The sequence below is a fragment of the Ranitomeya variabilis genome, chromosome 5, assembly GCF_051348905.1.
Source record: "Ranitomeya variabilis isolate aRanVar5 chromosome 5, aRanVar5.hap1, whole genome shotgun sequence".
Classification (NCBI taxonomy): Eukaryota; Metazoa; Chordata; class Amphibia; order Anura; family Dendrobatidae; genus Ranitomeya; species Ranitomeya variabilis.
Genome location: NC_135236.1, coordinates 87,535,423 through 87,562,894, shown reverse-complemented (window position 1 = coordinate 87,562,894; position 27,472 = coordinate 87,535,423). Strand labels below are relative to the sequence as shown.

At 43.9% G+C, this 27,472-nt stretch overlaps 1 protein-coding gene across 1 annotated transcript; it reads left to right on the top strand.

The window, feature by feature from the left end:
- Positions 1–27,330, top strand: VAMP8 (vesicle associated membrane protein 8). Its single transcript, XM_077262855.1, has 3 exons — positions 1–156; positions 22,856–23,020; positions 25,113–27,330. Exons 1-3 carry the CDS (start codon positions 142–144, stop codon positions 25,254–25,256), a joined length of 324 nt encoding a protein of 107 aa, XP_077118970.1. The 5' UTR covers positions 1–141; the 3' UTR covers positions 25,257–27,330.
- The last annotated feature ends 142 nt before the right edge of the window (positions 27,331–27,472 follow it).

Sequence of the window (27,472 nt, the reverse complement as noted above, 5' to 3'; positions counted from 1 at the left end):
ACTCCCTCCCATGAAGAAGGGTGGAGAGAAGACAAGTGCAGAACAGGAAGGTCTAGTTTCATAAGTCACACACAACAGGAAGAGACTGCTGGTGCTAAGTCACTGAGACACTCGGGGGAACGAGAGGACAGAAGAACAGACATGGACAGGAGGCCGGTGAGTGCTGGACACAAACTACTGGGGAGGTAGACCCTTGGAAGGATTGAGATGGTGGGTGCTGGAATGTAGGGTCTACCATGGTGGGACAGGTGGTCTACAGATAGAACTGCGAAAAACTGATGACACAAGTTCGGATAACCTACTATTAGGATTACGGATTTCAGAACATTGAGGTTAGGAAGACAATTGAAGCACCAGGTCTAGGGTCCTACTCAAGGGGATGTTTACATTTGGGTTTTTTTTTTGTGGATTTTGAAGCGGATCCACTTAAAAAAAAAAACTTAATGTGAACATACCTTAATATGCGAAAAACCAAGAAGGATAGGTTAGTGGAACTGCGCAGTTATTGTGATCCAAAATGCTGAGACACTTAGTTCCACTGAAGATTGAAAGCCAAGTCGACAAGCCATCTTATTGCAAGCCTTGGTATGCTGACACCCTTCTACACAAGGACGGAGCTTGAGATCTGAGACGTATCGTTGTTTGGTCATGGTGCTTGCTCATGTAGCAGATCGGGATCTGTAATGGAGGATATTTGACAGCAGGAACTTTTGGACTTTGCCTGTTTACTCCGGGCATTGTGTATATTGCTAGGAGCAGGCTGTCGTTAGGCGCACAGCTGCTGTGCACCTGCTCCTGTATATGGGATGACTTCCTGCTCGGCCCATCATATGTCATTGAGAGTCCAGATTCCTCCACAGAAGACCGCTCTATAGAGAGTCTTATGTCACCGCCATTATGTCTCGTCTTTGTCTCTCTATATAAAAGGCCTTTAAATGTCTGGTAGTGATGGAGTTAACTCGCCATTCTGCAGCAGCTAAAACACAGTAGACTTTCCAGGACACAGATTAGGTGCGTGCGTGCAATGACGTCAGGTTATTTGATGGTGACACACCAGGCAAGCAGTGTCCCGCCACCCCTTCATGGCCAGAAATGAGACATTGGACCTTCTACTTTGTTTTCATAGAACTTCCTCGCCCTTGTGCCTGGTTATTAAAGGGAACTTGTCACCTGAATTTGGCGGGCCCTTTTTTCTGTCCGATTGGCTGTGTTTTTGGGTCTTTTATTCACCCCTTCCTTTCCCGCTGGCCGCAATATTTTCTTGAAGTTGATTCGGTTTCCTCCGTAGAACACGCGTGCACAAGGCAATCTTGCCTTGCGCACGCGCAGTATGCTTTGCCCAACTGCGGGCAAAGCCGAAAAGCATTAGTGCGCATGCGCTGGTGCACTATGTCCCGGAAGTATTTCGCTGTGTTCCGGGACATAGTGCGCTGGCACATGCGCAGTAATGCTTTTCGGCTTTGCCCGCAGTTGGGCAAAGCATACTGCGCATGCGCAAGGCAATGCGCACTAGTGTTCTACAGAGGAAAGCGAATCAACTTCAAGACAATATTGCGGCCAGCGGGAAAGGAAGGGGTGAATAAAAGAGCCGAAAACGCCTCCCATCGGACCGAAAAAAGGGCCCGCCAAATTCAGGTGACAGGTTCCCTTTAAGCATGCTATTGTAGGTATTCCTGGGAAAGTTGGGTTTTTGCCTCCCACGGGGGTGATACCAATCTTTCCTATAGTCCGTAAAGATGATCTGCCCAGTTATACATCTAGATGGGAAAAGTTAGTTCAAAGGTTCTATATACTCTGGCGTCCATGATGGTCAAAGTGGATTTTCAATATAAAAGAATGGCAAGGTATTTGAAGCAATTTTTTTTTTTTAAGGATAATTTTTTAGCAGAAAAGAAAAAAAAAAAAAACTCCATATGCACATATATCTCAAATGACCCCTCTGAGTGAATTATCGTAAATCCTCCTTAAGAGTATGTGCACACCGTCCTTCAGGCTACGTTCACACGATCCTTTTTTCCGTCCTTTTTTTTTCAGGTCCTGTTTTGAAAAACCGCAGCTCAAATCCGCACTGATTTTTCGCTGCGGTTTTTGATCCTTTTTCTTCTGCGGATTCCACTGCGGGTTTCCAACTGCAGTTTCCTATTGGGGCTGCTGGAAACCCGCAGCAGAATCCGCAGAAAGAATTGACAGGTACTTCTTTTTTCTGCAGGCAAAACCGCTGCGGATTTGCCTGGGGAAAAAAGGATCGTCGGCACAGCAGGTTTTGTTTTCCATTGGGTTACATTGTACTGTAACCTACATGGAAAAAAGCTGCGGATCCGCAGTGCCAAATCCGCTGCGGATCCGCAGCAAAAACCGCAGCGTGTGAACATAGCCTTAGACGATGGCATACCCACACCCTTTTTGAAGCAGAAAAATGCCGATGACGTTTTCCCTGAACCCTTTTGTGACGTCTTCTACGGCAGCTCCGCCGTTAGCGTCTTTCTACCGAGTTCCATATATAACATAGTAACGGCATCCAAGTGAAAGAATCGATCAGTCGCTTCTTCTTCACGGCTTTTGAAGCCTGAAGCTGTTAAAAGAAATTACAAACGGCAAAACATGTGCACAGCAATTTGTTCTGACATCGCTGTGTATTGTGTTCATTTTTGTTAGTGATTCTGGGTTCCAGGCGGAAACTGCCTAAAAAAAGACATGGTGTGCACATACCCTAAAGGTTGTCATCCACAGCTGGTTTACACATTAGGGCTCTGTGACACATCCGTTTTTGGGTACATGTGTTATCTGTTATTTTTACTGATAGATCATGAACCCATAACAATTAATGTCCCTCTTTTTTTTTTTCTTGCGAAAAGATATATATGCTACTTTTTTGGGCGGCACGGTGGCTCAGTGGTTAGCACTGTTGGCTTGCAGTGCTGGGGTCCTGGGTTCAAATCCCACCAAGGACAACATTTGCAAGGAGTTTGTTTGTTCTCCCTGTGTTTGTGTGGGTTTCCTCTGGGTTCTCGGGTTTCCTCCCACACTCCAAAGACATACTGCTAGGGAATTTAGCTTGTGAGCCCCATCGGGGACAGCGATGATAATGTCAGTAAAGCGTTGTGGCCCTTTGGAAAAAAACAAATAGCACATGAATGTCATTAAGGCTACGTTTCCACGATGAGTTTTTGTGAATTTTTTTTATGCTGTGTATTTTAAAAAAAATGGATGTGCCCATTTTACTTAAGGCACCACTTCAGCATTTCTTTTTTCAGTGCTGGAGTGGCGCTATTAAATTTAAGCCCCCGGCCCCCGTTCTTATACTCCTCTTCCGGTGGTTTCACATTTTTAAAGACGCCGCTTCAGTCCCGCGGCACCTATCTTGTTCCCGTAACTTCTGACTGGCCGGAAGTCAGAACTTATGTCACAAGAGCTCAATGCAAGTCTATGAGAGCCAGATTAAGGCTCCCATAGTGATGCATCGAAAAGTGACCTCCACCATGCTTCATGAAACACTGGAGCATGCCGGCAGGTCAATTTTTGCTGGAGACCGACAGGAGCTTGGATAGGAGAAGCAGAGTTTTTTGTTTTGTTTTTTTTCACATGAGAAAAGTAGATGCCACAAGGATTGTAAAAACAGCCCAAAAGTGGGTTTAACACACTGAAGAAAAAAATTTTTTGACTATTTTTCATTTAAAAAATCATTAAAACATTAAAAAACAACCATCTGTATATACAACACTAATTATGTGGCACAATATATTTTTTTTTACGCCGCTCTTGGATATTTTTCAACAAATGTTGGTCGACAAGTTATAAGGCCTACATCACTGCTAACACCCAGCTTTCCCAGATTCCAGAACAGAAAGTATGCAGTGTTAGATGGGCGTTCATATATCTCTGCATAGATGGGTAGATTTGGCATTCAGGAGGCTAGGACAGCAGGGTGATGGCACTGGTGGGAGCTGGCAATCTGTCTTTTGTTCCCCAGTAGACTATCACCTACCAGGTCCTTCCTCTTACACATGCCTGCCCAGATTTACTATATGGTTGACAATGGATTTTTCTGTCTAAGAAATTTGTTTCTCAACATGAGGTTTAAACTATTTATGGTCTTAACATTATCCCCTGAAGTGATAGTCGTGGGTCCTGCACCTATTCCCACCACCAGGAATGGTGAGGTTGGCTGTCCATATAGGGCTATCTTCATCCACTTCTATGGGATTAAAAAAAAAAATGGCCAAACAAACTTGCTATAGACGTCAATGGAGAGCCATGCAAGCACGGGGATCAGTCCACTGACTGTGGTGTGAGACATGTCTCGAGATAGGTTTAGGGCCCACATTTATCTCCAGAGCAGGGACCAGTATAGGTCAATGTGACCTACAAGTTGCCACAACAGCATCATTGCTACCATGAGATGTTGCCACGTGGCCCGGCATTGACCCCACTGGGTGATTATCCTAAGCTACACCGATGTACGATATCATAGGGTGAGATTTATGAAACTGGCTTTGCCGGTAGCAACCAATCCACGCAAGTTTTAATTTCTTATTATGCGTTATCTGTGCTGACCGAGTGTCTTCCGCGTGCTCGAAAAATATGTTTAAGTTCCTGTTGAACAGCCCTGAAACATGCAGCCGCGGGGACTTGAACATATTTTTCGAGCACGTGGAAAACACTCGGTTAGCACCCAAACTCCTTCACTTTGCTGGTACTGTATAATCTATGACAAACACGCAATGTTGGATCCTTGCCTAAGCAAATAAAAAAAATAATCCAATTTTCATCCAGAATAAAGGGATGATATTCCATTTATTGTTGTATAGGACTTTTTACTCATATCCTGTACCTAGGATAGGTCATCAATATCAGAGTAGTTGGAGTACGACACCTAGCACTGCTACCGATCAGCTGCTCTTGGTGGTGGAGGTGTCTGGAAGTGATCAGTTCCGGAATAGACCTACACAGCTTCGTCAACTTCGTAGTGGACTGGCCCACCAGAGAGCTGGAGGATCCTCCGGCGGGCCTTAACTTCTCCTTCAGGAGGGTTTTCTAGTGCAAACCTTTCAGCTGTTTTGGGGCTCCTAAGTAAGGGAGAACCTGGCACCATAATCTGGATGTCAACAGTATCTGAAAAATCATGTGATAACCGATCGAATCAGCAATAAGAGCCAAATCCTAACATTGTGTATCTTATGGCTCTTGATACAGTGCCTGATAAACATGAGTCTAGGTCCCAAAAAACACTTTAATTGTATTGCATTGGTTATGTATAGATGAAAGGTGGGCCCTCAGAATCGAGTCCTCTGGGGGGGCCCAATGTTCTTCTGCCAGGCACTGGGGCCATGTACTACACATCTGTCCATATTCGAACGAATCGGAGTAGATCTGCAGTACCCCGCTGCGACTGCTACACAGTTGATGGAGCTGTATAGTTACACTTCACAAATGATTATTTCCAACTACCGTCACCGAGAGCACCTGACCGGTAGGGATACTGGGTGTCGTATTCCCATTAATCTGACATTGAGGACCTATTTTAAAGATAAGCTATGGATAAAAAGTTCTGGACAACTCCTTTACTAATGGCAGTGTATCCGTACAAAATCTAGTGTTATATGATTGATCCGTTTCCTTTCTATTTTTTTATATTTTGTGTGCACTCATAGACTTTGATAGATAACTTTCTTCCAAAATCTATAAAAGACTAGTTCATACTGTGCCTTTTTTTTTTTTTTTTTTTTTTTTATAAAGTCAACTGAACAGACCCATTGAATAACATAAATACAGGTTCTTTTTTTGTCCTCATAATATGGGTGAAAATCTCTGCCCCAACCATGACCTGATCTAATTAGGGACCTTTAATACTGTTAGTTCGGGTTATTAGGCTGATGGTCACAAATCTGCGCCTATAACATAGTCACGTGCAGCTGGCCTAAGAGCTTTGTATTTTTAGGCTACAGGGAAAATTTGGTTATGAAATTTCTATACATGGCCTGATCAGAGGAGACTTAAAAATCCATCAGCCCGCTTTATAAGGGATAGATCTTACATTTTTCCTTTTGAAAAATAAGCAATGGCAATGATTATCCCGTGATGTGTGAATAATAGAAAAAAAAATCCCTATTTAAGTCTTGTATAACAGAAATCTCCGTGTGTTTGCAGAGCGTCATCCCCTTATCTGCTTCTGGCTTATGTTCTTTGTGTTCTCCTGTAAGTAAAGTAATTATTACTGAAGAACCTGTTTGCTGAATGGTGTGGCCAAGATGTCTACGTCACATAGCACATAAATCGGGCGCCCTCGTCCTATACACACCTATAGGAATATTATAGTGTATATATAAAAACCCAACAGGCGTGCGTGCGTGTGTTAAAAACAAAAAATAACAAAATCTTCCGGAAGTTTCCTATTGTAAAACCGAACATATATTACATACAATACTTTTATTTATTTTTTTGTCTTTCGTATTACTGAGTAGAAAAAAATACCTCAGACACCATTAATAGTTATTTTCATGATAGTAAGTTGTAAGTCGCTGATCTCTAGGGCTCTGTATCCCGAGGACAGGGTTCTGCAGAATCCCATCTTGAAAATATAATTGCTGCTCATTATAAAGTGACTTTATATCCAGCATTGCTGTGTATGCGCTTCACTAGGATGCAAAATATGTGCCAAGTCCATAAAGTAGTCGTCATTCCTAGGACTCCTCATCACGTCCGGTGTGTGTGATGGTTTTGTCCGATCATTCCTTTGTGTCATGCCTGTTCAGGAGGACATGGCAGAAGCATGAATGTGTACGAGGCCTCAGGCCCAGGGACGTCTCTGTGGACGTCTTCTACAGTACACTAGCACAGGAGCCATGCAGATAATTTACCATTTTAGGAATAATCTCCTATATCCTGACCACAAAGACACCGGTGATCCCAAGATGGGGTCTCTGGATTCCAGGAAGTAGGCGCTGAGGAGACCCATCTTGAATCGAGCGGCAGAGTGCATTCTCCACCTGCTATCCATTCTTTGTGTATGGGATTTCAGGAATTAGCGGAGCGCTGTTCTCAGCTTCATTTGTTATATATGGGATTGCCGGTGAAAGCTGAGGTGAAGCATACTCACCTCTGTCCTATTCAAAATGGCGCCTGGTTCCTGGGATCCGGAGCTCTGTTATTAGGACAGGTGGGACCACCAGCGATCAGTAAGCAATCCCCTATCCTATAACTATGGGAGGATGTACTATTTGGAGAATGCACAGCCTCGATGTATGGCATGATATACAGTATGTTGTGTACTGTAGCAGAAAATGCCGCCGAGACATCCTTGGACATAAGGTTATGTGCGTGTGTATGTAAAGTATGCACACATGCCCTTATGTCCAAGGACGTCTCGGCAGCATTGTATTTATATTATAGGGCAGTATTAGGGGAAACAGATGTCCTTCATTTGCCCCCACGAGGTGGCACCCGTTGTTTTCTAATCTCAGCGTTTGCAGGAAGTTGCACCCATCTGATATGAGACCGCCCAACCACAGCATATTGAGAAGTTCTGTACTTTTCTAATCTTTGTGCTTCAACGTTCTATCCATTGTTAAAATCTCTTCTTGCTGTCAATGAATGGAGGCAAAAGCGTGACATTTGGATAGGAGTACGCCACTGTATGCTTTTACGGTTTCATCCATCTGCCATAGACTCCCTTATAGGACAACATTTTGCGTATTATTGGGGCTTTGACATTTCTTTCCCTTAAAGCCTTTGGCACATGGATCTAGAGATTTTCTTTCTAAAAGCTGGCAGTACACGTCAAACCTGGTGTCAGTTTACCATAAGTGCTATTAGCATGTAGTCCAGGACGAGAGGGATCCGATGCGGTTCTGCTCACTAGAGATGACCTAAACCGATACCCAACAACGAGCCTTTCCTCTCTCTAAGTAGTTGCAGGTAGGGTTGAGCGGCTTTAACTTTTTTAGGATCGAGTCGGGTTTTGCGAAACCCGACTTTGTCAAAAGACGAGTTGACTCAAATCGTCCGATTATCGCGCAAAGTCGGGGATCGACCGAAACGGGCTTGAAAACGGACTGAAAACGGGAGCCAGACACCGTGAATATAGTCTATAGGATCCATTACTGGCCAGTGTAAATGCCCTGCTGGTGAGAACATTTTCAATATGTTGATTCCTGCTGCGGATTCACCTTTTGCAATGCACGCAAGTGCGTAGTCCTCAGCCATAAAATGTTCCAGATATACAATAAGTGGCTGGGAGAACATACACATTTACCACCCATGTACACTTCCGTCCTGCCAACCCTTGCCCTGTCATGTCTCCTCTGGAGGGAGACGCTCTGATAAAACAGATAAATGTTTAACCGTCTTAAGACTGAGAGCTGGGCGTTATCTCGATGGCGAGGAGTCTGTAGAGAGTATTGATGACTCAGTTCTCAGGGAAGCCGGGTGATGTTTTTTGTTGTGTAGGAATGCTGCATACCCGTCATGGGCGTGATGGCAGATATTGTGCCGCCGCGGTCTGTAAATTACCGTGATGCAGGCGTGGGCCTATGCCTAAGTTGCCGTTGACAGCCTACAATAATAGTCCAACAGGCAGGTCCCTGGCAGCTTCTCCCATGACTGACAAGCCTCCTCTTATGGAGTGACAAGCCTCCTCCTATGGCACACGCAGGAGGAGACCTGTCAGTCTCTGACAGCGGGCGGGGAGAAGCCGTCGAGGGCCCGCCTGTCCGACCAACCTCCCATAGACAATGAATGGAGTGGGGGGTTGAGCATGCGCACTGCCGCTCCATTCTAACAGGGATTAAAGTTTCCCGCTTTGCCGATCGGTGCAGGTTCCAGCAGTTGGACCCTCACAGATCAACAAGCTATCGCCTACCTGTGACTAGAGGTTTCGCCTGAGAACCCGTTTTAGGAGAGTTTCAACACTGCAGTCTTTGTTTCTGCATAGATGCAGGTAGAGCCGAGGACAGTACCCTTTGTTTTATTGTGCAATGCCATGCGCCTGATGCGGCAGGTTTGGAGTCCAGAACTAATGTCTGGTAATTTCTAACTTCTTTTACTTCCTCCAGCAGACTGCTTTGACACGGGCATGGTTTTAAAGCTATAACCCACATGTTGGTGCGATAGTTGCCCCTAGACGAGTGTCAAATTTACCTTTTAAACATTCTCGATAAAATTTGCATGTATCTGAGGTTTATGCTTCTTTATTTCCTCCCTTCTGCTTCCTGAACTCTCCATTCCATCTGAAGAATAGCTAGCTCACTAAGGAATCAGATTACAGCTCTTATGTATCTCTCTTGAAGGGTGAGGAGGTAGAAAAGTGACTGGGAGGGAGTTGGTGACACAGTCGGGGCTGCTGCTGTCTGGTAAGTGTTTTATCATACCTGGGTGCTGGACTCACAGCCACACTGCTCAGTAATGTCCTCCACACTGCTGCTGTGCTATGTAGACTGTGTGTGCTATGTAGACACAGTCGAGAAGGAATTCCTCATGTCTCTGTGTATAGGAGTCATCATAGATGCTAGTCGCTATCAGCTATTTCAGATAACTGAAAAAAGTGAGAAAACTGCAAAGGAGGTGTAAAATGCAGAATACTTGTCGTATATTGGGTGGAAATAATGTTATTCCTCATGTATAAATGTATTGCACAGAACTAGAGCACAACAAGCAGGCTTTGAAGCATAGAGCCTGCAAGAGGCACGTGCTCCATGCCCACGTAAGTGGCCGCTCTGAGGCTGCAGGGTGGCCGGTACCTTAAGTTACCAGCAATAAACAATAAGATGACATCTCTCTGTTCTTGAGAACATAGAGTATTTTTAATGGGAGGTAAATTGCAAAGTTGGGTGTAGACAAAATGTGCAAAAAACCCCCAAACATTTACATGCTATATTTGTACCAGTGACACACCACTGCCTACGTATATGAGGGCTAGTGCAGACAAAGGGTGGAGCCGTTGCCCTTGGCGGATTCTGCATTTTATTTCATTTTTTAAATTGCCCTGAGGAAAAAAAATAAAATAAATTGGTTGCTAGAGGCGAAGGCCGTCCCTGCTTTACGCCTCTTTTATATACTGGTTTCAGTTTTTGTTCCATTTTTGTCAACATTGGAGCCAATAAAAGCAAGAAATCAAGAGCTTGTTGTTAAAAAAAAAAATACTTTTCTATAAAGACCACTGGTGTCAGAACTGTATATAGTTTTCCTGCCACTTCCCACTCCAAAGTTGAAAATGTGATCCAGCCATATATATCCTATGTAAGGCACATTACCCCCTACTTTAATATATAGTTTTAATAGCTCGTACACATGGCCGAGTGTGATCCGACAGAACATTGTATCGCACTCCGACCAATGCTATTCTATGGGGCCGTGCACGTCTGTTAATTTTTTCTTTTTTTTCTTTTTTCCTTGGACCAAGATGGTTTTAGGAAAATATCGCAGCTTGCCCAAGTTGGATCTGATTATTGGATCGCACCCGGCCATGCAAGTCATTGAGTTTGGGGAAAAAAAAGCGGACTGCACTCGAATGACATCTGAGTGCAGTCTGATTTTCATGGACTGACAGAATGGAGAAGATGGAGACTTTTTTTTTTTTTTGTCCATCTTCTCACTGAGAAAATGTGATCGCGCCCCAGAATATACACACGAGTGACCCCAGCCTGACAGTGTGGGGGTTATTAACGTCCTTTTGCATATAAGGGCCAGTGTGCAATAGGTCTGTGTGCTCTCCATATGTACCACGGAGAGCACATGGACCCATTTTACCCATGACCAATTTTTCTTTTTGTAGTGGTTTTAGACCCTGTAAGTACAAGTTACTTGCAGTTATTGCCGATGGGCCGGCAGGTATACAGTACTTGCCTCCATCGCAGTGACGTGAAATGTGGGGTAAGGTTTCAGTGCAAATTCCAGCATGGTGCGAATAACACCGGGATCATTTTCTGAGTACACAGACGTTTTGGCTGATTGACCTAACGCTGATACAATAATCCAATAACAAAACAAATCTTGGCTGGAGATGAAAAATGAGTCTAATGTGTTTGTATTGTCTGCTGTTGCCGCTGGGATGAGGATGAGCTGCAATACCCGACACGGCCAGAAAATAAGAGTGGCGCTATTTATGTGAAAAAGGTCAACTGTTTTTTTTTTTTCTTTAATCCATACATTAGTAAAAGTCCTGCATATGTTCTTGCCACCCAATAACAAAGGGGGTTTGGGACCAACCAGAACTGGCCTTTATGGTTTGTGCAGCCGTGATCTGAGCCATACAGTTATTACACATCGGTAAATGCCCATTGGTGTCTTGATTGTTTGCGATTTCGGCAAATTTACTGTAACCACCGTGTTCCGGATCGTTGTGAAATGGTCATAAAATAATATTTAATTCTGCAATTTTTTTTCCAGGAAATATGACCACGTTGTTATTATCTGAATGCAAAAAATGTGTTCAGACATGCGGAGCAATTACATCAGCGGTGGCCGACTAGTAGAGCAGGATCTACCGGCAGACATTGTAGTAGGAAGAAGGAGACATGTAAACATGTCCGCTCACCAACACAGAAGTGGGACAGTGCCGCATCCAAATGTCCTGGTTAGGCCAGACGGGGCCGCGGGGTGTCCGAAACTGTAAATGTTCCCTACATTGATTGTTAAAAGGACACATTACTGTCCCTAAAAACAACCGTTTTACCAACAAAACCCATGTAGTCAATTGTAATGGCTCCACTGTTGAGCCGCTTCCGCAGTCATGGCTCCACTATTGAGCCGCTTCCGCAGTCCTGGCTCCACTATTGAGCCGCTTCCGCAGTCCTGGCTCCACTATTGAGCCGCTTCCGCAGTCCTGGCTCCACTATTGAGCCGCTTCCGCAGTCCTGGCTCCACTATTGAGCCGCTTCCGCAGTCCTGGCTCCACTATTGAGCCGCTTCCGCAGTCCTGGCTCCACTATTGAGCCGCTTCCGCAGTCCTGGCTCCACTATTGAGCCGCTTCCGCAGTCCTGGCTCCACTATTGAGCCGCTTCCGCAGTCCTGGCTCCACTATTGAGCCGCTTCCGCAGTCCTGGCTCCACTATTGAGCCGCTTCCGCAGTCATGGCTCCACTATTGAGCCGCTTCCGCAGTCATGGCTCCACTATTGAGCTGCTTCCACAGTGGAGCTGTTGGTCGCTATCTGGTGCTCCATGAATGACTTATTTCGCAGATCTGCTCCTACAAATGCAATGCTACCATACCCACATAATATGCAGTGCACCCATGTATGACGGAAGGCTTATACTGTATATGGAGGTAGTGAGACCCTATATACAGCACTTCTTCGGGAGGAACCTGGAGCCATAATACGGCCATGTGCAGGAGGAGTGCGGTGTCTGCAGACATGAATATTCACGGCACAGTCACCCGACACAGACGGCATCGTGACCAACGTGTCATCATCTCGGCACACTCATACTCCGACATTTACAGCTCAGCTACATGCACTAATTACATAACTATGTAAAAACACGGGATTGGGTACTAATGACGTACCTGAACACGTTGCTAGATCACCTTATGGTTATATATTCGATTAAAGGCTTAATCTACAGCATGTGGTGCTCTACCCTGCCATCTTGGTAGGTCTGTGCCTGGCATGATGGAGCCATGGGCACCAAGAGAGCACTTGTGGCTGATACGCACAGTTATGTGCCGTTCGCCCCAAAATAGAGTAATGTGAACATTTTGCGTGGGGCACCCTGTGTGGGAGATACAAGCATTTAGGGCCCGATTCATTTAGGCGTTTACACCAGAAAATGTTTTGAAACAAGGCAAAGTGTACCACACAAAGTTGCGAAAAATGTAGTGACTTTTGGCTTTTTCCAGCTTTCAGCCTCCTCCCCCAAAATGGGTACACGAGGGGAGGAGCCGGCATGGGGCGTAGTTACACCTACCCATCAAATTCTTCAAAAGTGGCAGAAAAAATGTAATTCCAGTTCTTGACTGGAGTAACCATTTCTGGCGAGGCACACACAACGTCAAAAGTGCTGAATTCATAGTTTTATCTGCCTTTTTAAATGAATCAAGGCCTTTTGTGCGTTATTTGTACGTAATCAAAAGTTTCCTCCATCTTTTGTTGCGCAGTTTTGTTTTGTTTTTTGTTTTTTTGTCTAACTTTCCTTGGCCCGGATGTAATTACGCCTCCAGGATGAGATTATTTTACTGCAACTGAATATTCCTCCTTGAGGTCTATACAAAAGAAGGATTTAGCAGATGTAGAACCCTCTGCTCGGTCACAATGACGGCTTTGTATCAGTGGTATGTGCACTTTTAAAGGGAATCTGTCACCAGGTTTTTGCTGCCTCATCTGAGAGCAGCATAACGTAGGAAGAGACCCTGATTCCAGCGATGTATCACTCAGTTTACTGGGTGCAACAGTTGTGATACAATCAGAGTTTTCATATATAACGTGTAGCAGAGCTCAGAAAGCTGCCCCCGCCCACACCACAGCTTTCTATGTACATTTGTTATCCACAGTAAGCTGCTTATCAGTGTTGGGGCGTGGTTGGACCAGGGCTCACCTGAGCCCTGGTCCCGGCAGTGATAATCTGCTTGTAAATCACTCATTGCATTGAAACAGCAGCACACAGCCTAATAAATGAGACATCGCTGAAATCAGTGTCTCAGCACCTACCTCATGCTGTCCTCCGATTACATAGCAAAAATCTGTTGATAGATTCCCTTTAAGACACTTATTTTAGAAGATGGCATTTGTGGGAGCAATGAGCTGGGACCCCCCCGAATAAACAGTAATTCTACAAAGGCTGTGCCCCTGATTTCACGAGCACAATTGCCAGAAGGGTTTATGTGATGTGGATCCCGTGTATTGGGGTAATGCATTTCTATGGGCGCCTCCATACTGTTGCTTGGTGTGGATGGTGTTTGGACACCATAGATGTTCAGAATCCAGTTCTCTTAGACGTGGAAAATTCTGATCCGAAACCCAAAGAGGCACGGCACTTCATTTTTACTTCACAGCTTTTTCTAAAAATGTATTAAAAAAACTAAATTTATCTTAGCTTGTGCAAATATGACCTTAGCGGGAACTTACCCTATTAGAAAAAAATAATAATTTTGCAATCTAAAAAAATGACTCCGAAATATAAATCAGGAGCCTAAAGTCACCAGCGCATAGAGTGCCTGTGTATAGAAGAAGAATGTTGGACAAACCTGTCGAAATTCAACAGGACTGGTCGACCATTTAAGGAGTATACTGGTGTCCTGACGCGCTCCCCATCACCTCCTACTAAACCCCACATGTCAGATATTTGGGGAAAGAAGGATCCAGTTGCTGGATTGCACCGTGCCCTGTCCTTTGATCTCCCAAGGGATAAGCTGACAACAGAGGTGACTGGAAATTGCTGACTCCTCTCTACATTGAGAAGTCACGAAGCCCAAATATTAGGGAGTCGGGATGAAAGGATGAACATCTTCTGGGCAAGTAAGCATTGGCAGGACTGATGTCTAAAGTGCACGGCCGGCTTTACACATCGGGGTTTATAGGATTGTTTGATCCTGATTTATTGCTAGAGGATTAGAAAAACATGACCACTTCCTTCATGAAATAGCGCCATACCTGTCGACAGGATCTGTCCGGTATTACACTTCAGCTCCATTGAATTGAATAGGGCTGACCTGCAATACAAGCCACGACCTGTGAACAGGAGGGGCACTGTCCTCGGGAAGAAATCATAATTTTAATTTCCTGTACAACCCTTGCATTCCTTACCATCACATTCCTGCTCGTGTGCTGGTTTTGTACGGTCATCCGGTCTGGAATGATGATTGGTTGATCTGATCATAGATTGAAGAGTGTCATAATGTTTAATGATGTCGGTGTTGGCGGTGACTCTTGCTGAAAACCCCCGAAATGTTCTCTGGAGTTTGCTGGTATCATTTATGGGGCAGAACAAGTTCTACTGCTGTCTTGTAGTAATTACCATGCTGAGATGGTGGCTCTGCTCTGAGTAGACTAAAGACAAGTCTGACAGCTCTTCTCCTACGCTGGCCACACTGATTATAGATGATCTAAGGAATTAAGGGGAACTTGACTCATTGAAGATGGTTTCTGATCTGCCACCATCTTTATAGGGCAGGAGGAGTTCAGCAGATTCATATTTACTGTAGTTTTTGGGGAAAAAAATCCAGTGCCACTGGTACTATATACTACTAATTGAGATTATTGTATTTCCCATATTTAAAATATATATAATTTCCCCCCTCTCCAACCCCGACACTGGCCCCTTTCCAGTCATGTCTGCACAGGGTTTTCCCGGGTTTTCCCGGGTTTTCAACGGGCACACATCCAGTTAAAGTGTATTACGGGTCTGTGTGCCACAAAACGTGCTACCGGCCAATCAGAAGCCAGCAGCTAACCTCGGCGTGCATGTGACGGGGCGAATGGTAGTGACGTCACACGCACCTGTCGCACGCCGAAGTCAGCTGCCAGCTTCAGAAGAGGACACTCGCTGGAGCGAAGAAATAGTATTATTTTTTTTTAATTTTTTTTTCAAATCAGTGGTCATACTAGTACATGGATGACTATGGGGCACATTATACTTTATGAATGACTATGGGGTGCATTATACCACATGGATGACTATGGGCTGTGTAGTACATTATATGGAGGCCTATGGGATGCATTATACTGTATGGAGGCCTATGGGATGCATTATACTATATGGAGGACTATGGGAGTGCATTATACCGCTTCTATGAAGCCCCATGTTTTCTCTGTACGCCTCTGGTGAGTGCAATGGTTTATTTTCTTCCATACATTAAAGAGCAGCAGCAGAATGGGGGATATATACCAGGATAAGGGACATATAGCAGAATGGGTGACATATATACCAGGATGGACAACATACATACTATACATCTGATAGCCAGCATAAGTACATGTGGGGGTTGCCTGGTTGCTAGGGAACCCCCACATGTACTTATGCTGGCTATCAGATGTAAATCATTCAGCTGCGGCAAGAAAACTAAATCTCCGAGCACTAAAAAATACTCGGAGGACCCCCGAGCGTGCTCGAGAAATCTCGATTAACGAGTATATTCGCTCATCACTAGTTATAATATGTACTGTATGAATTTTTTTTTATTCAGCATAGAGTGGGGGCCTGGTCCAAATCTTGCACCAGATCCATGAGACTGTAGTCGCGCCACTGATGGTGCCCATACAGTAAGATTTCCCTCCATGCATTTAAAACATCCACCCAATGCTCTTTCATGCAGTATAATATCCTGGGAACCCCTAATGCGAGGCCACCATGGTGCCCTTCACCCCCCCCAGAAAGTATCTTGCCCTTAAGTCCCCCCCTGCATACAGTATGTTGCCACATCCAAATCTGGTGAGGCTCGGTGTGGCATGTGCCGTCATGTCATTGCTTCTCACGTGGTGTATAGATAACCACGGCCCTCCAGTAATTCAGAGCACTGATGTCCTCTTTATAGCTGACTCTGTGTATGGAAAGTTCTCTGAACAGCTCGCTATCTATGACGGGCCCAGACATCCATACCAGAGTCATGAGTCCCTCCCGAATGTGGATATTGTGACCTGAACCAACAGAATCACATGGATCTAGGAAGCTGGTTGCTCTGGTTCATGGTCGCAAATGATTTACGTCTATAATATGGATGCTAAATGGGTTAAAGCAATGTTCCCACAGAATGTATTTATTGCAGAGCAGATCCAACAGTAATACTGCGCAGAAATACTACGCCATGGTTTTTCTGCAAACATATATGCAGTGAAAAACCTTCTGAGCTTTGGCTGAATGGGCACTTTTTTTCTTTTCTGAAGATTTTGAAGTAGAGATTGTTGCTGCTCCAAAAACTTCTGAAGAAAGCCCCTTGGGGAACTAGATCCTAAACTTCCCATGGTCCACGCACAGTAAGGAGCGACTAGGCCGCCTCTAGTAGCCCCACAGACGACAGCTGCTCTGCGTACTGATATGAAGACGGGTTCAGCATTTCCGGTGGCCACTGTACTGCTTCCATGACTTTGCAACACTGGATGACACAACAAGTCATAAAACTAGTTCTGCCTGCATAACCGATACTGGCAGTGTCTGTGCACAGGTAGCCGATGACACTGCCAGCTTTATATATTTCTATTGTGAAAAACCGTAAGGAAGCTACAGTGAGGCAGGGCAGTAGTTAGAAATTCACACGAAAGGCACTTACAGATGTCGAGGGCAGGTTAGTCTTGGTGTATTTTACACCGAGGTCCAGGAGCTTCATACTACATCTCTGGTAATGGGATAAGAACCTGAATCTTCAGACATTCTGGAACTACAAGCTTCAGCATGCCATGCTTATAACCTTCGCTAGTGCTTTCTAGGATACAAGTTCATATACAATAGAGTGTAACTGCCCAGCCCACACTGACTACAGACTGTCTTTGTAGTCAGAGTCCTACTAGTCAACTATACATATCTATAGGCAGTGTGGGCTTAACACCGAGGCTACCTGCTGCATTACTAATTCCCACAGCATTACAAGGACCACTTATTTTATTTATAGACCCCCTCAGACCTAGTCTTGAGTAGAAACTAGCAGGGTAATGGCAGTGTTATGACGGCTGATATTCTTGTTACTAGACATTAATGAATTAAAGGGAATCTGTCAGTAGGATGAACCCTCCTACGCAGTCTATATGGACACGCAGGTCATGGGAAGCTGAAAAAAATTATACTGTGATCTTTGCAATCCATTATTATATTCCCTACAATTCCACTTTTTTAATATGTAAATGAGCTGTTAAGATCTATGGGCCGGACATAGATCTCCCTTAGAATCTGCCTCCAGAGATTTTAAATGAAATGGTGAGACCTGTATTGTAGATCAGGAGAGCAAACTTAGTCACTAAATAATTGAGAACTCCCGCTTCCTTTATAATAAGCTCCGGAAACAGATTCTTATGGAGATCTATGTCCGGCCCACAGATCTTTACAGCTCATTTACATATTAAGAACAACACTGATTTCTCTGGAACAAGCATTGGATCGTAGATATGAAAGTATAATTTTACTCAACTTTCTATGAAATGCAAGGCCATATAGATGGTTTAGGAGGGTTGATCCTACTGACAGATTACCCTTAATCCCTACAGGGTGGTGTAATGGTGATTGTAGCATTTTGGTGTCTTCTTAGTGTTGGGGACGTTTTCTGTTTAGTAATGGAGATGCGAGAACACTCAGAACACCAGTTGTGGCCAAATGTATGCAGGCACCGGAACATCATGTTTAAAAAGCATGTCTAGTAATACGGATTTGTGAAATATTGTGGGGCTACAACAGCCTCTGTGCTTCTGGGAAGGTTTTCTGCTTGCAATCTAAATTCCAATTTATTCCAAAGGAGATTAAATGGAGTTGAGGCCAGGTCTTGGTGCCAACAGTTGGGTTCCTAAACGCCAAGCTCCTCCATTTATATAAGCATCTCTGTTGGTAAAGTAGGGACTTCTTAGGTTTTGTCCTGGTAATGACTCAAACTAGGTAGAGACCACCCACTTTTAGTGATGGGTATAAACCTCGTATCTTTCGGCCTAGGACATAACCACATTTTTTTTTTCAACAACAACAAAAAAAGTCCTGGCAATTTTGAAACTGTTGGTCAACTAACCTCGACAAGTAGTATCTCTTTGTTTTGAGCATAGGGGGCGCCATTTTTATTTCTCCATAGTACAGTTGAAAAAAGACACAAGTCCATCAAATTTAATGAGATGGGAGAGAATCTAGGGGGAGGTAATACAGCTTCCTAAACTGTTGCGACCATTCAGCTACGACTATCGACTTTACTCCACTTTGAGGCCGAATTCGGACAAAGCCGCTAAACTTTTTTTGATCACAGTGGTGGGTCACATTGGAGTCCATCAGACTGCCAGAAAGTCCTGGTTGTCTTTAATGCGCCCAGTGAGAAGTGTCGTCCACATCCTGTAATGTTCTGTTTGGGAGCCACTTTTTTTTTTTCATGAAATGACACAAAATTCCAAACATTCGGATTTACAGAACCGATCAGTCTGGGGTCGTGTTCGCTTCATTGCTGGCATGCCTGGGACACCAGATCTTGGCCGGTAAATGAAAAACTTCTGTGTGGTATAAAGAACTCTGTGTAAAGGGCAGAAAATCTCTGGAAGAATGGAGATTCTTCTGTGTAATTACTTGGAAACTAAAGAAAGACTTCTCTATATTGCTGTTGGGCTTCCAAGCTCGGTCTCCTGCCCTCCCCTTCTTGTGATCAGAAGTGCCGCTATACGACATCCGTGTCGCCCCCTGTCCCTAAACGCGTTCCTCCTTATACAGAAGCCCCTATACTAATTGTAGCCATATGTAAAGGCTCGGGGTGGTGTGTGCCACTGTGCATAGGCAGAAAGCTGCCAATCTGTGGTAGAGACAGCGTTTTACAGAGCTTGCGATTATGTAGAACTACCTGGAGGCACGTTTACTAGTGATCGTGCCCATGGGCGGACCGTTGGGAGTTCGGATTCTGGTACATGACCCCAAATTTTTAGAAAGTTTGTTTCCGGTACCCGAACTTCCACTGGAACCCGAACCTCATTGAAGGTAATGGATCTCTCTTATTCAAGGTTAAAAACCCCAAACCTGAGATGTCATTGTCTGCATCTGTTACCTCAGATGTTTGCATTCCTAAACTCTGGCGGTGGTGGGTACGGAGTCCATGTTTTCTCTGTGGCACTTAGTATAATGAGCATCTGCACAACAATGTGAAAACCACATGCTCTTCACATGTTCGCTGTTTAACGTCTTTTAATGGCTTCGGGCTCAGAGAACTGTGAAGTGTCTGGTTATTCTTCAGGCGGCTTCCACTTGGTATGCGCCATTATTTAATATATGACATTAAAACGCCGCCAAAGCATAAATCGATATAGCGGACACTACTAAGGGTACGGCTAAGAGGCGCACCCTTAGGACTCCTTCAGAAGATTGTATTTTGCGTGTGTCCGCACACAGACCCAATTTGTGGACCTCTGTTAAGTGCAGCTTCTGTGTGATGTTGTTCAGTTTGAGGTAATCCACACACAAACTGATGAAGCCATCTTTCTTTTTCACAAGCACCAGTGGTGCAACCCATATTTTTTATTTTTTTTTTTCACTTTCCCCCGCTCCCTGCGATGACCTTGTGTGTATCTGCCGCCTGCTTTCTGCATTACCACAATTAACATCCTGCCGATAATGACGTTACGCCATTTGTCCCCTCAGTTTCCACACTCTTAACGACCATTTCCAGTTTTTTTTTCTCCTTCCTCATTTTTCTGTCCGACCTCAGCCTCACATGTATTCTGTGATCTCTAACGTCCCATTCGTTGCTGCGTTCGTGGAATTCATTTTATGTATATTGGCTTATCAAAGCGAATGCTGGATTCCCACAGCCATACTGTTAAAGGGGCGGTGAACGTAATGCCAGATTTATTTACGTCTCTGTTGTAGGTAGGATCACTCGATCAATGTTGAGATGGAAAAACAGTCCAGATCCTTAAAGGGTTATTATTGGCAGCGCTCACTTCTGCGCTGGGAGGTGAAAGGGGTTGATGGCGCCACATTTACCAATGCCTGCAAGGAAACGTACGTCCTTGTCGGGTATCGATCACTATCGAGTGACTTATTTGGCTCCACTTATCTCCCGATGTGGATGTGAGACGTGCCGATATGAACCCTTTATGGGAGCAGGGTATTTGCCAGAGGTGGGCATTTACTCTTCTCTCTCTTCAGAGTGTGTGCTCCTCAGAGGCGGGGATTAGGGGGAATACAACAAATCTATATTCGGTGACTTTGCTGTCCGTGTGCACCACGGTCCGCACATAGCCGGCACACTGACTGAGAGTGTACAAGGGTGAATCACAGCATGCCCTCATCTTGCCTGTTTTGGAGACAAGATAGTACCGATGTGCCAACCCATGAATTCACATGCTAATATGGCCGGCATTGCGGCACTCACAGTGGCTGTCAAGTAGCAAAGCTTTTCGTTTATGCCGTGGCCTACTTCCCCAGGTAGGACTGACCATAAGTGCACAATTTAAAGGTCTATAACTAAATCTGATGATGGCACAGCAATAAATTGAAACTTATTTAGAGAAAGTTGGAAATGTTCCTGAATTCCACCATTTCAGAGTCTATCTGCTGGGGTCTAGTAGAGGATGGTATGGGATCTCCACAGTGACTGCACTAGGGCAAGCAAAATGTTTTGGGATCTGTTGTGGTGCCTTGGTATTGCATAGAGCTGTATTTTCAGTCTTTTGTCCAGAGTTACTTTTAAAGGGTCATCCAAGAATATGATACTGATGACCATTCCATAGGCCATTACTATCAGACTGGTGGAGGTCTGAATGTTTGGTAGGTCATTTAATAACAGATTGTTGGGTCCCTGAATCTTTGGATACGTCATCAGCATCCAATCGGTTGAGGTCTGAATCTTTGGGTAGGTCATCAATATTAGATTGCTCGTTGTCCAGCGCATGGCATCCTCACTGTAAAGCTGATTTCGGCTCCGTCAGTGGACAGATGTAAACAGCGAATGGAGCAGGAACAGCAGGGCTCTGTGCCCTTTGTAGTGGCCATTGCTGACAACTGCAACTCAGAATCTATTGAAAAGAATAGGATCTGAGCTTAGGTGACCCAAAATGGCTGCTACAGTGTACAGAGCTGTAGTATTATGGCTCCGTTCATGGTTTACATCTAGATGGCACCAGAATACAAAGTTGATAATTGATTGCCAGGGTGTTCCATCCAAAGGTTCAGACCCCCACCGTTCTTATGTTGGTAACCTATTCCAAGGTTAGACCTCCCCGATCTTATATTTATGACCTATCCTAAGGTCATACCCGACCCATCTGATATTAACCTATCCTAAGGTTGGACCTCACACATCTGATATTGATGACCTATCCTAAGGTCAGACCCGACCCATCTGATATTGGTGACCTATCCTAAGGTCAGACCCGACCCATCTGATATTGATGACCTATCCTAAGGTCAGACCCGACCCATCTGATATTGATGACCTATCCTAAGGTCAGACCCGAGCCATCTGATATTGATGACCTATCCTAAGGTCAGACCCGAGCCATCTGATATTGATGACCTATGCTAAGGTCAGCCCTCACCCATCTGACATTGATGACCTATCCTAAGGGCAGACCCGAGCCATCTGATAAGACATCTGATATTGATGACCTAGCCGAAGGTTGGACCTGACCCATCTGATAAGACATCTGATATTGATGACCTAGCCGAAGGTTGGACCTGACCCATCTGATATTAACCTATCCTAAGGTTGGACCTCACCCATCTTATATTGATGACTTGTCCTAAGGTCGGACCCGACCCATCTGATATTCATGACCTATCTTAAGTTATCAGTATCATAAGCCTGGACAACCCCTAAATGTAGGGTCTGCATTGAAAAATGCAGGTGATAAATTCTCTTCAAATGCATTTTATTAACGTGATGCATTATTGTTATAGTTGTTTGCAGGAAGTTCATGTCTATTTATTTCTTGGGGGTCTTCATTATTGCATAATAAAGCAGATTTGCCTATAAATTGTCTAGAAAAGCTGGTTATTGGTCTGTGAGTGATATGTAATGGTAACTTCAAGACTTGTCATAGTTTTCTCAGAAACATGACCAAGAGTGTAGCTATGCGGGACGAAGATGTAAAAATGGGAAGCCAAAAGTCATTCTGCTTCATGGATAGGACCTTAGTGTTACAAATGATAGGTGGTATGGTATAGATTTTTCCATTGGGACCCAAGAGTTTCCAGTTACACCAGTAGATATAAAGGGTTGACTCTTCGTTTTCATGATAACATTTTTTTTGTATTATCAGGAGACAGCAGGGCCTTCGGCCCAAGGGGGCCCAGATCGTGTGCGGGACCTGCAGAGTGAGGTGGAGGGAGTGAAGAATATCATGTCCCAAAATGTAGAGAGAATCCTAGCTCGAGGAGAGAACCTGGACCACTTGAGGAACAAGACGGAGGACCTGGAGGCCAGTGTGAGTATGTTTCTCCTAATCTGTAAGTGTCACCTGGACATTATGCACCACGGATTTACCTGCAGGAGGCTCATAACTGTTGGGGGTCTTTATGGATTTTCTTCATACTGGACCGATGTCCGATCAGCAAGTCATCAGCGCAGATGTAATAACTCTGTATGACGTTGGCAGCCTCTGGCTGAAACCCAGAAGACAAGCTGTGTTCGACAAGCTTTATGGCCTACACATCAGTTCAGTACTGGAAAATTCACCAGTAGTCTTGTCCTCCTTATGCCAAAAACAAATCCACCCCATTCTAAATTTTGCCATTTTTGCAGATTTAGTAAAACAGGTGGGCTTTTTATGTAGTATACTTCAGATTTCTGTTGGTGGCTGAAGTGTATTTTGGGGATAAAGATCATTTTTGCAATTGGAAAACTTCCCAAATGATGCACCATTTGCCTTTTATAGTCTGTGTTGCATTGTCTATTGCTGGCTGCAGAATGAGTTCACTGGGAATCAATCAGTGAGTTTGTATTTGTTTTGTTTTTTTATCCTTTTCTTTACTGATCTCCTCTAAGCTGATTTATGACCACAGACTACGCCAATAAGCTGCCATGACAGCCAGGGGCCTGCTGATGACCTGTATGCCTGTCATTGAGATACTCCTATGAATGCCAGCTGAACGATGGCTTTCAGAAGAGATCGTGATTCTTCTCTATGTCAAGCACAAACGATCGGAATCGCAGCTTCAATGAAATTAAATACAATGAAAATTTAAAAAAAAAAAAAAGTTAAAAAATAAGCAAATAAACACAAGCTTAAATCATCCCCCCCCCCTTTTGCCCCATTAAAAATAAAACAAAAAAATAAATACACATCTGGTATTGCTGCATTCATGAAAGTCCGATCTAAATGTATATAAAATAATCTGGTTGGTAAAAAAAAAAAAAATCAAACCCCCTGAATTAGTTTTTTTTTTTTTTTTTCGTCTTCTGCAACATTGCAATAAAACTCAATAAGAGGCGATCAATACATTGTATCTACCCCAAAATGGTGTCACTAAAAACATCACCGCCGAGCACAAAAAATAAACCCTCACATAGCCCCAGATCCGAAAAATGAAAATATTACGAGTCCTGGAAAATGGTGACAAAACTAAAGGTTTTTTTTTTTTTTTTTGTTTTTTTTCTAATTTAATTTTTTTTTCACAACTTAAAAAAGAAAAAAACTGTACATGTTTGGTATCTGAATAACCATACTGACCTGGAGAATCATATTGGCCAGTCAGTTTTACTATATAGTGAACCTGGTAAATCTAAAAAAAAAAAAAAAAAAAACAGTTGAGGAATTGGCTTTTTTTTTTTTTTTTTGCAATCTAAACGCACTTGGAATTTTTTTTTATCCCCCTTTTTCCCGCTTTCTAGTGCATCACGTGATAAAAAATGGATGGTGTCATTCAAAAGTACAACTCATCCCGCATAAAACAAGCCCTCATATGGCTAAGGGGATGAAAAAATGCGTAAAAAAAAAAAAAAGTTATGGCTCTGGGAAGAAGTGGGGGGAAAATAGGGTTAATTGAACCTAATTGAAGAAAAAAATTTTTTAGCCCTAAATACATGAATGTAAGTAGAAATTAATATATATTTTGAATTGTCCATTTTTGAGGGACAACATTTTTAAGGGTTATTCCTATCTTATAAGCTGGTACATCGCCAGGATACTTTCTGATTAGTGGGGGTCTGACCCCTGCAAACAATAAGTGGTCTTCCTGCATCCTGTTTGCTGTAATCTGCTGCGCTGGCCCCTACATTGTTCGGATGGGCAGGGGTCCCAGAGGTTGGTCCTCCTCCTGATCACACCGTGATTGCCTACCTTTATAGGGTACATACCCCCCTGTAACGGGTGCACAGGTCTGTGACCGCTGGTGGTTGCAGCACCATCACATTACTATGAAGGGCCAAGTGGGCTTATACCTTTTGATCTGTGTGTATACTATATATCATGGACCATTATGTGCAGATGTATAACTTTTTTTTTTTTTTTTCTCCTCTTGAGAACTTTCTGATGATCTACTTCATCGTCCATTAACCCCATCATTGTCTTCCCCCAGTCTGAACACTTCAAGACCACATCGCAGAAAGTCGCCAGGAAATACTGGTGGAAAAATGCAAAGATGATCGCTATAATCTGCGTGATCGTTGGAATCATCCTCCTGCTCATCATCCTCCTGGCCACCGGCGTCATCCCCACATAGACGCCTCCTATTACCACACGCTCTTCTTCATCTCGTGCGCTGATCCTGAATGAACCCCAATGCCTGATGCAGAAAACCGATCATGTGACTGTGATGATTTCAGCCCCCCAATATCTGAGGGAAGATGACATGCCTGTATGAATGGATGCTGTATTTGATATCCCCCATGTTTAGCGATTTCCATATATGTGTACTTGGGATCTGAGCTCTATTCTTGTATGGCCGAATGTACGTGCATCGGTCTCCATGTTCTGAGCTTAGAGTGATTAGATAACCTCATCATATACTTCTGTGTTCTTATAATGTTCCATGTTGGTGCGGCCTGGACCTACTGAAAGCCCCCTAGTGTTAGCCGAGCCCTCCGATATCACCAGGCTTGGTCAAAAGTGTGTATGAGGGCCTCAAAACTCTCCCCCCCGACAGATGATGTTGGGGGAGATAGATCCTGCATGTCAGTCTTCAGATCGCTGATCCTTTTCTTTTTTTTCGAGACGAGATAAGCCGCTGCCACAGAAATCTGGCAGGTGGTGCTCTCGTAGAGAACACAGGAGCGCTCGCTCAGATGGCGCCATAAGAGCTAGCTGTCTGACGAAGGATCAGCCTAACAATGGTTCATCCTCCAACTATCTATTGTGTTCGGGGCCCCTTTACAATGAGGGTATTCTTTTTTTGGGCCATAAAGTGAAGCACTAGAGGCGTGTGATGTCGCGCCTGGGTTTCGTCGCGCCTGTATCCTGCAGGATCTCGTCCAATAGAGGGAATATTTATTTATGAAGAGGGAATTGTCCAGCAGCCGCAAAAATATTTGCTTAAAAAGTCATAGTGACACCGAGTCTACACATTTCAAGTTGTCCTGGATGAAAAGTCAGGACTAAGAGCTAAGGCATCTCAAAACGCATCATCAGACTCGGCGTCACTATGACTTTTTAAGCCACCTTCCCTATTTTTTAAGCATATTTTTTTTCGGTTGCTGGATAACTCCCTCTTCTTCTATGGTCTCCATTGCTCTGGAGCACTGCACCTGAATCTCAGGCATTTTCCACACCGATGAGCTGATGATAGTTCATCTTTTCCTAGTATTTCTATATGCAGGGTATGGGGCAAGTCGTTATGGAGCCCCAAACACGCCAAGATGGCGTCCAGGATAACGGGACTCCAGAGAAGTAGGAATTTAGGAGGGAACAAATAAAATATATAATATACGTATATTAGCGGTTGTGCCCATAATCTTTATCACCAAAGTGACTAATATATGATCTCTGGGTTGTGAGGGGGTGACCACTGAGACCCCCATTGATCATGAGTATGGGGTCTCCTGTATGTATTGGTAGTGCGCATGTGTGACCACAGATCATTCACTGTCCATAGGACTGGGATGTCCGTGAACCGCTCAGCGATCTCCATCAGTCCCATAGACAGTGAATGTAGTGGTGGTGGTAGATTCACTGAGGACCTCAGAGCACAGGCGATCCCAATGGCCGGACCCCAGCGACTATACACTAATGTATAGATGATAAATGTGTATACATACATATGTGCGGACTTTACAAGATGACTTTCTTCATTGCAATCTGTAACCGGTACAATAACAGAGCACATTCGGGTACGGTTTGTCACTGTCCATTGCATTCCTATAATGGAATGCTCCAAAATCCTTTATATATATTTATCATATAGTTTCATTACAGTGGCCACTAGAGGGAGCACACTGCACATTGTTTATACATTGATCTCCTTTCTGCCCTCTGGTGGTGGCTGTGCGGAATTAACATGTCCTCTTTTTTTTTTTTTTTTTGAAGTCTCTGTCTAGGCAGGAGATTTGGAACTGTGTATCAGAAATCCTAATAGTCAACGTCTATAATAAAATATTAAGGATTCTATAAGCACAGAATTTCGTAATAAAAGAAAAAAAACATAATTTATATAAATTGATCTGTTTGATAATTGGGGGACAGGAAAATCCCAGTCTAATAGAGATGAGGAAGGTGTGTGCTTGTATATACCGAATAAATGTACTACTGATATGAAAATAATGTAATTTAGTAAAGTGTATTTTAATGGCAGATAAGACAAATGACTCCTTATCTTTTCTTGCTGGTCTGATCGTACTATAAAGCATTTTTTTGTTGTTGTTAATATACAAGGACTGCTTGTTCAGTGTGAGGGATCGCTGGAGATCACGTTTATGTTCTAATGAATGGGCACCCATGCCATGT

Coding starts and splice junctions, on each gene's coding strand:
- VAMP8 (XM_077262855.1), top strand. Junction 23,021..25,112: donor CGGAGGACCTGGAGGCCAGT/GTGAGTATGTTT, acceptor GTCTTCCCCCAG/TCTGAACACTTCAAGACCAC.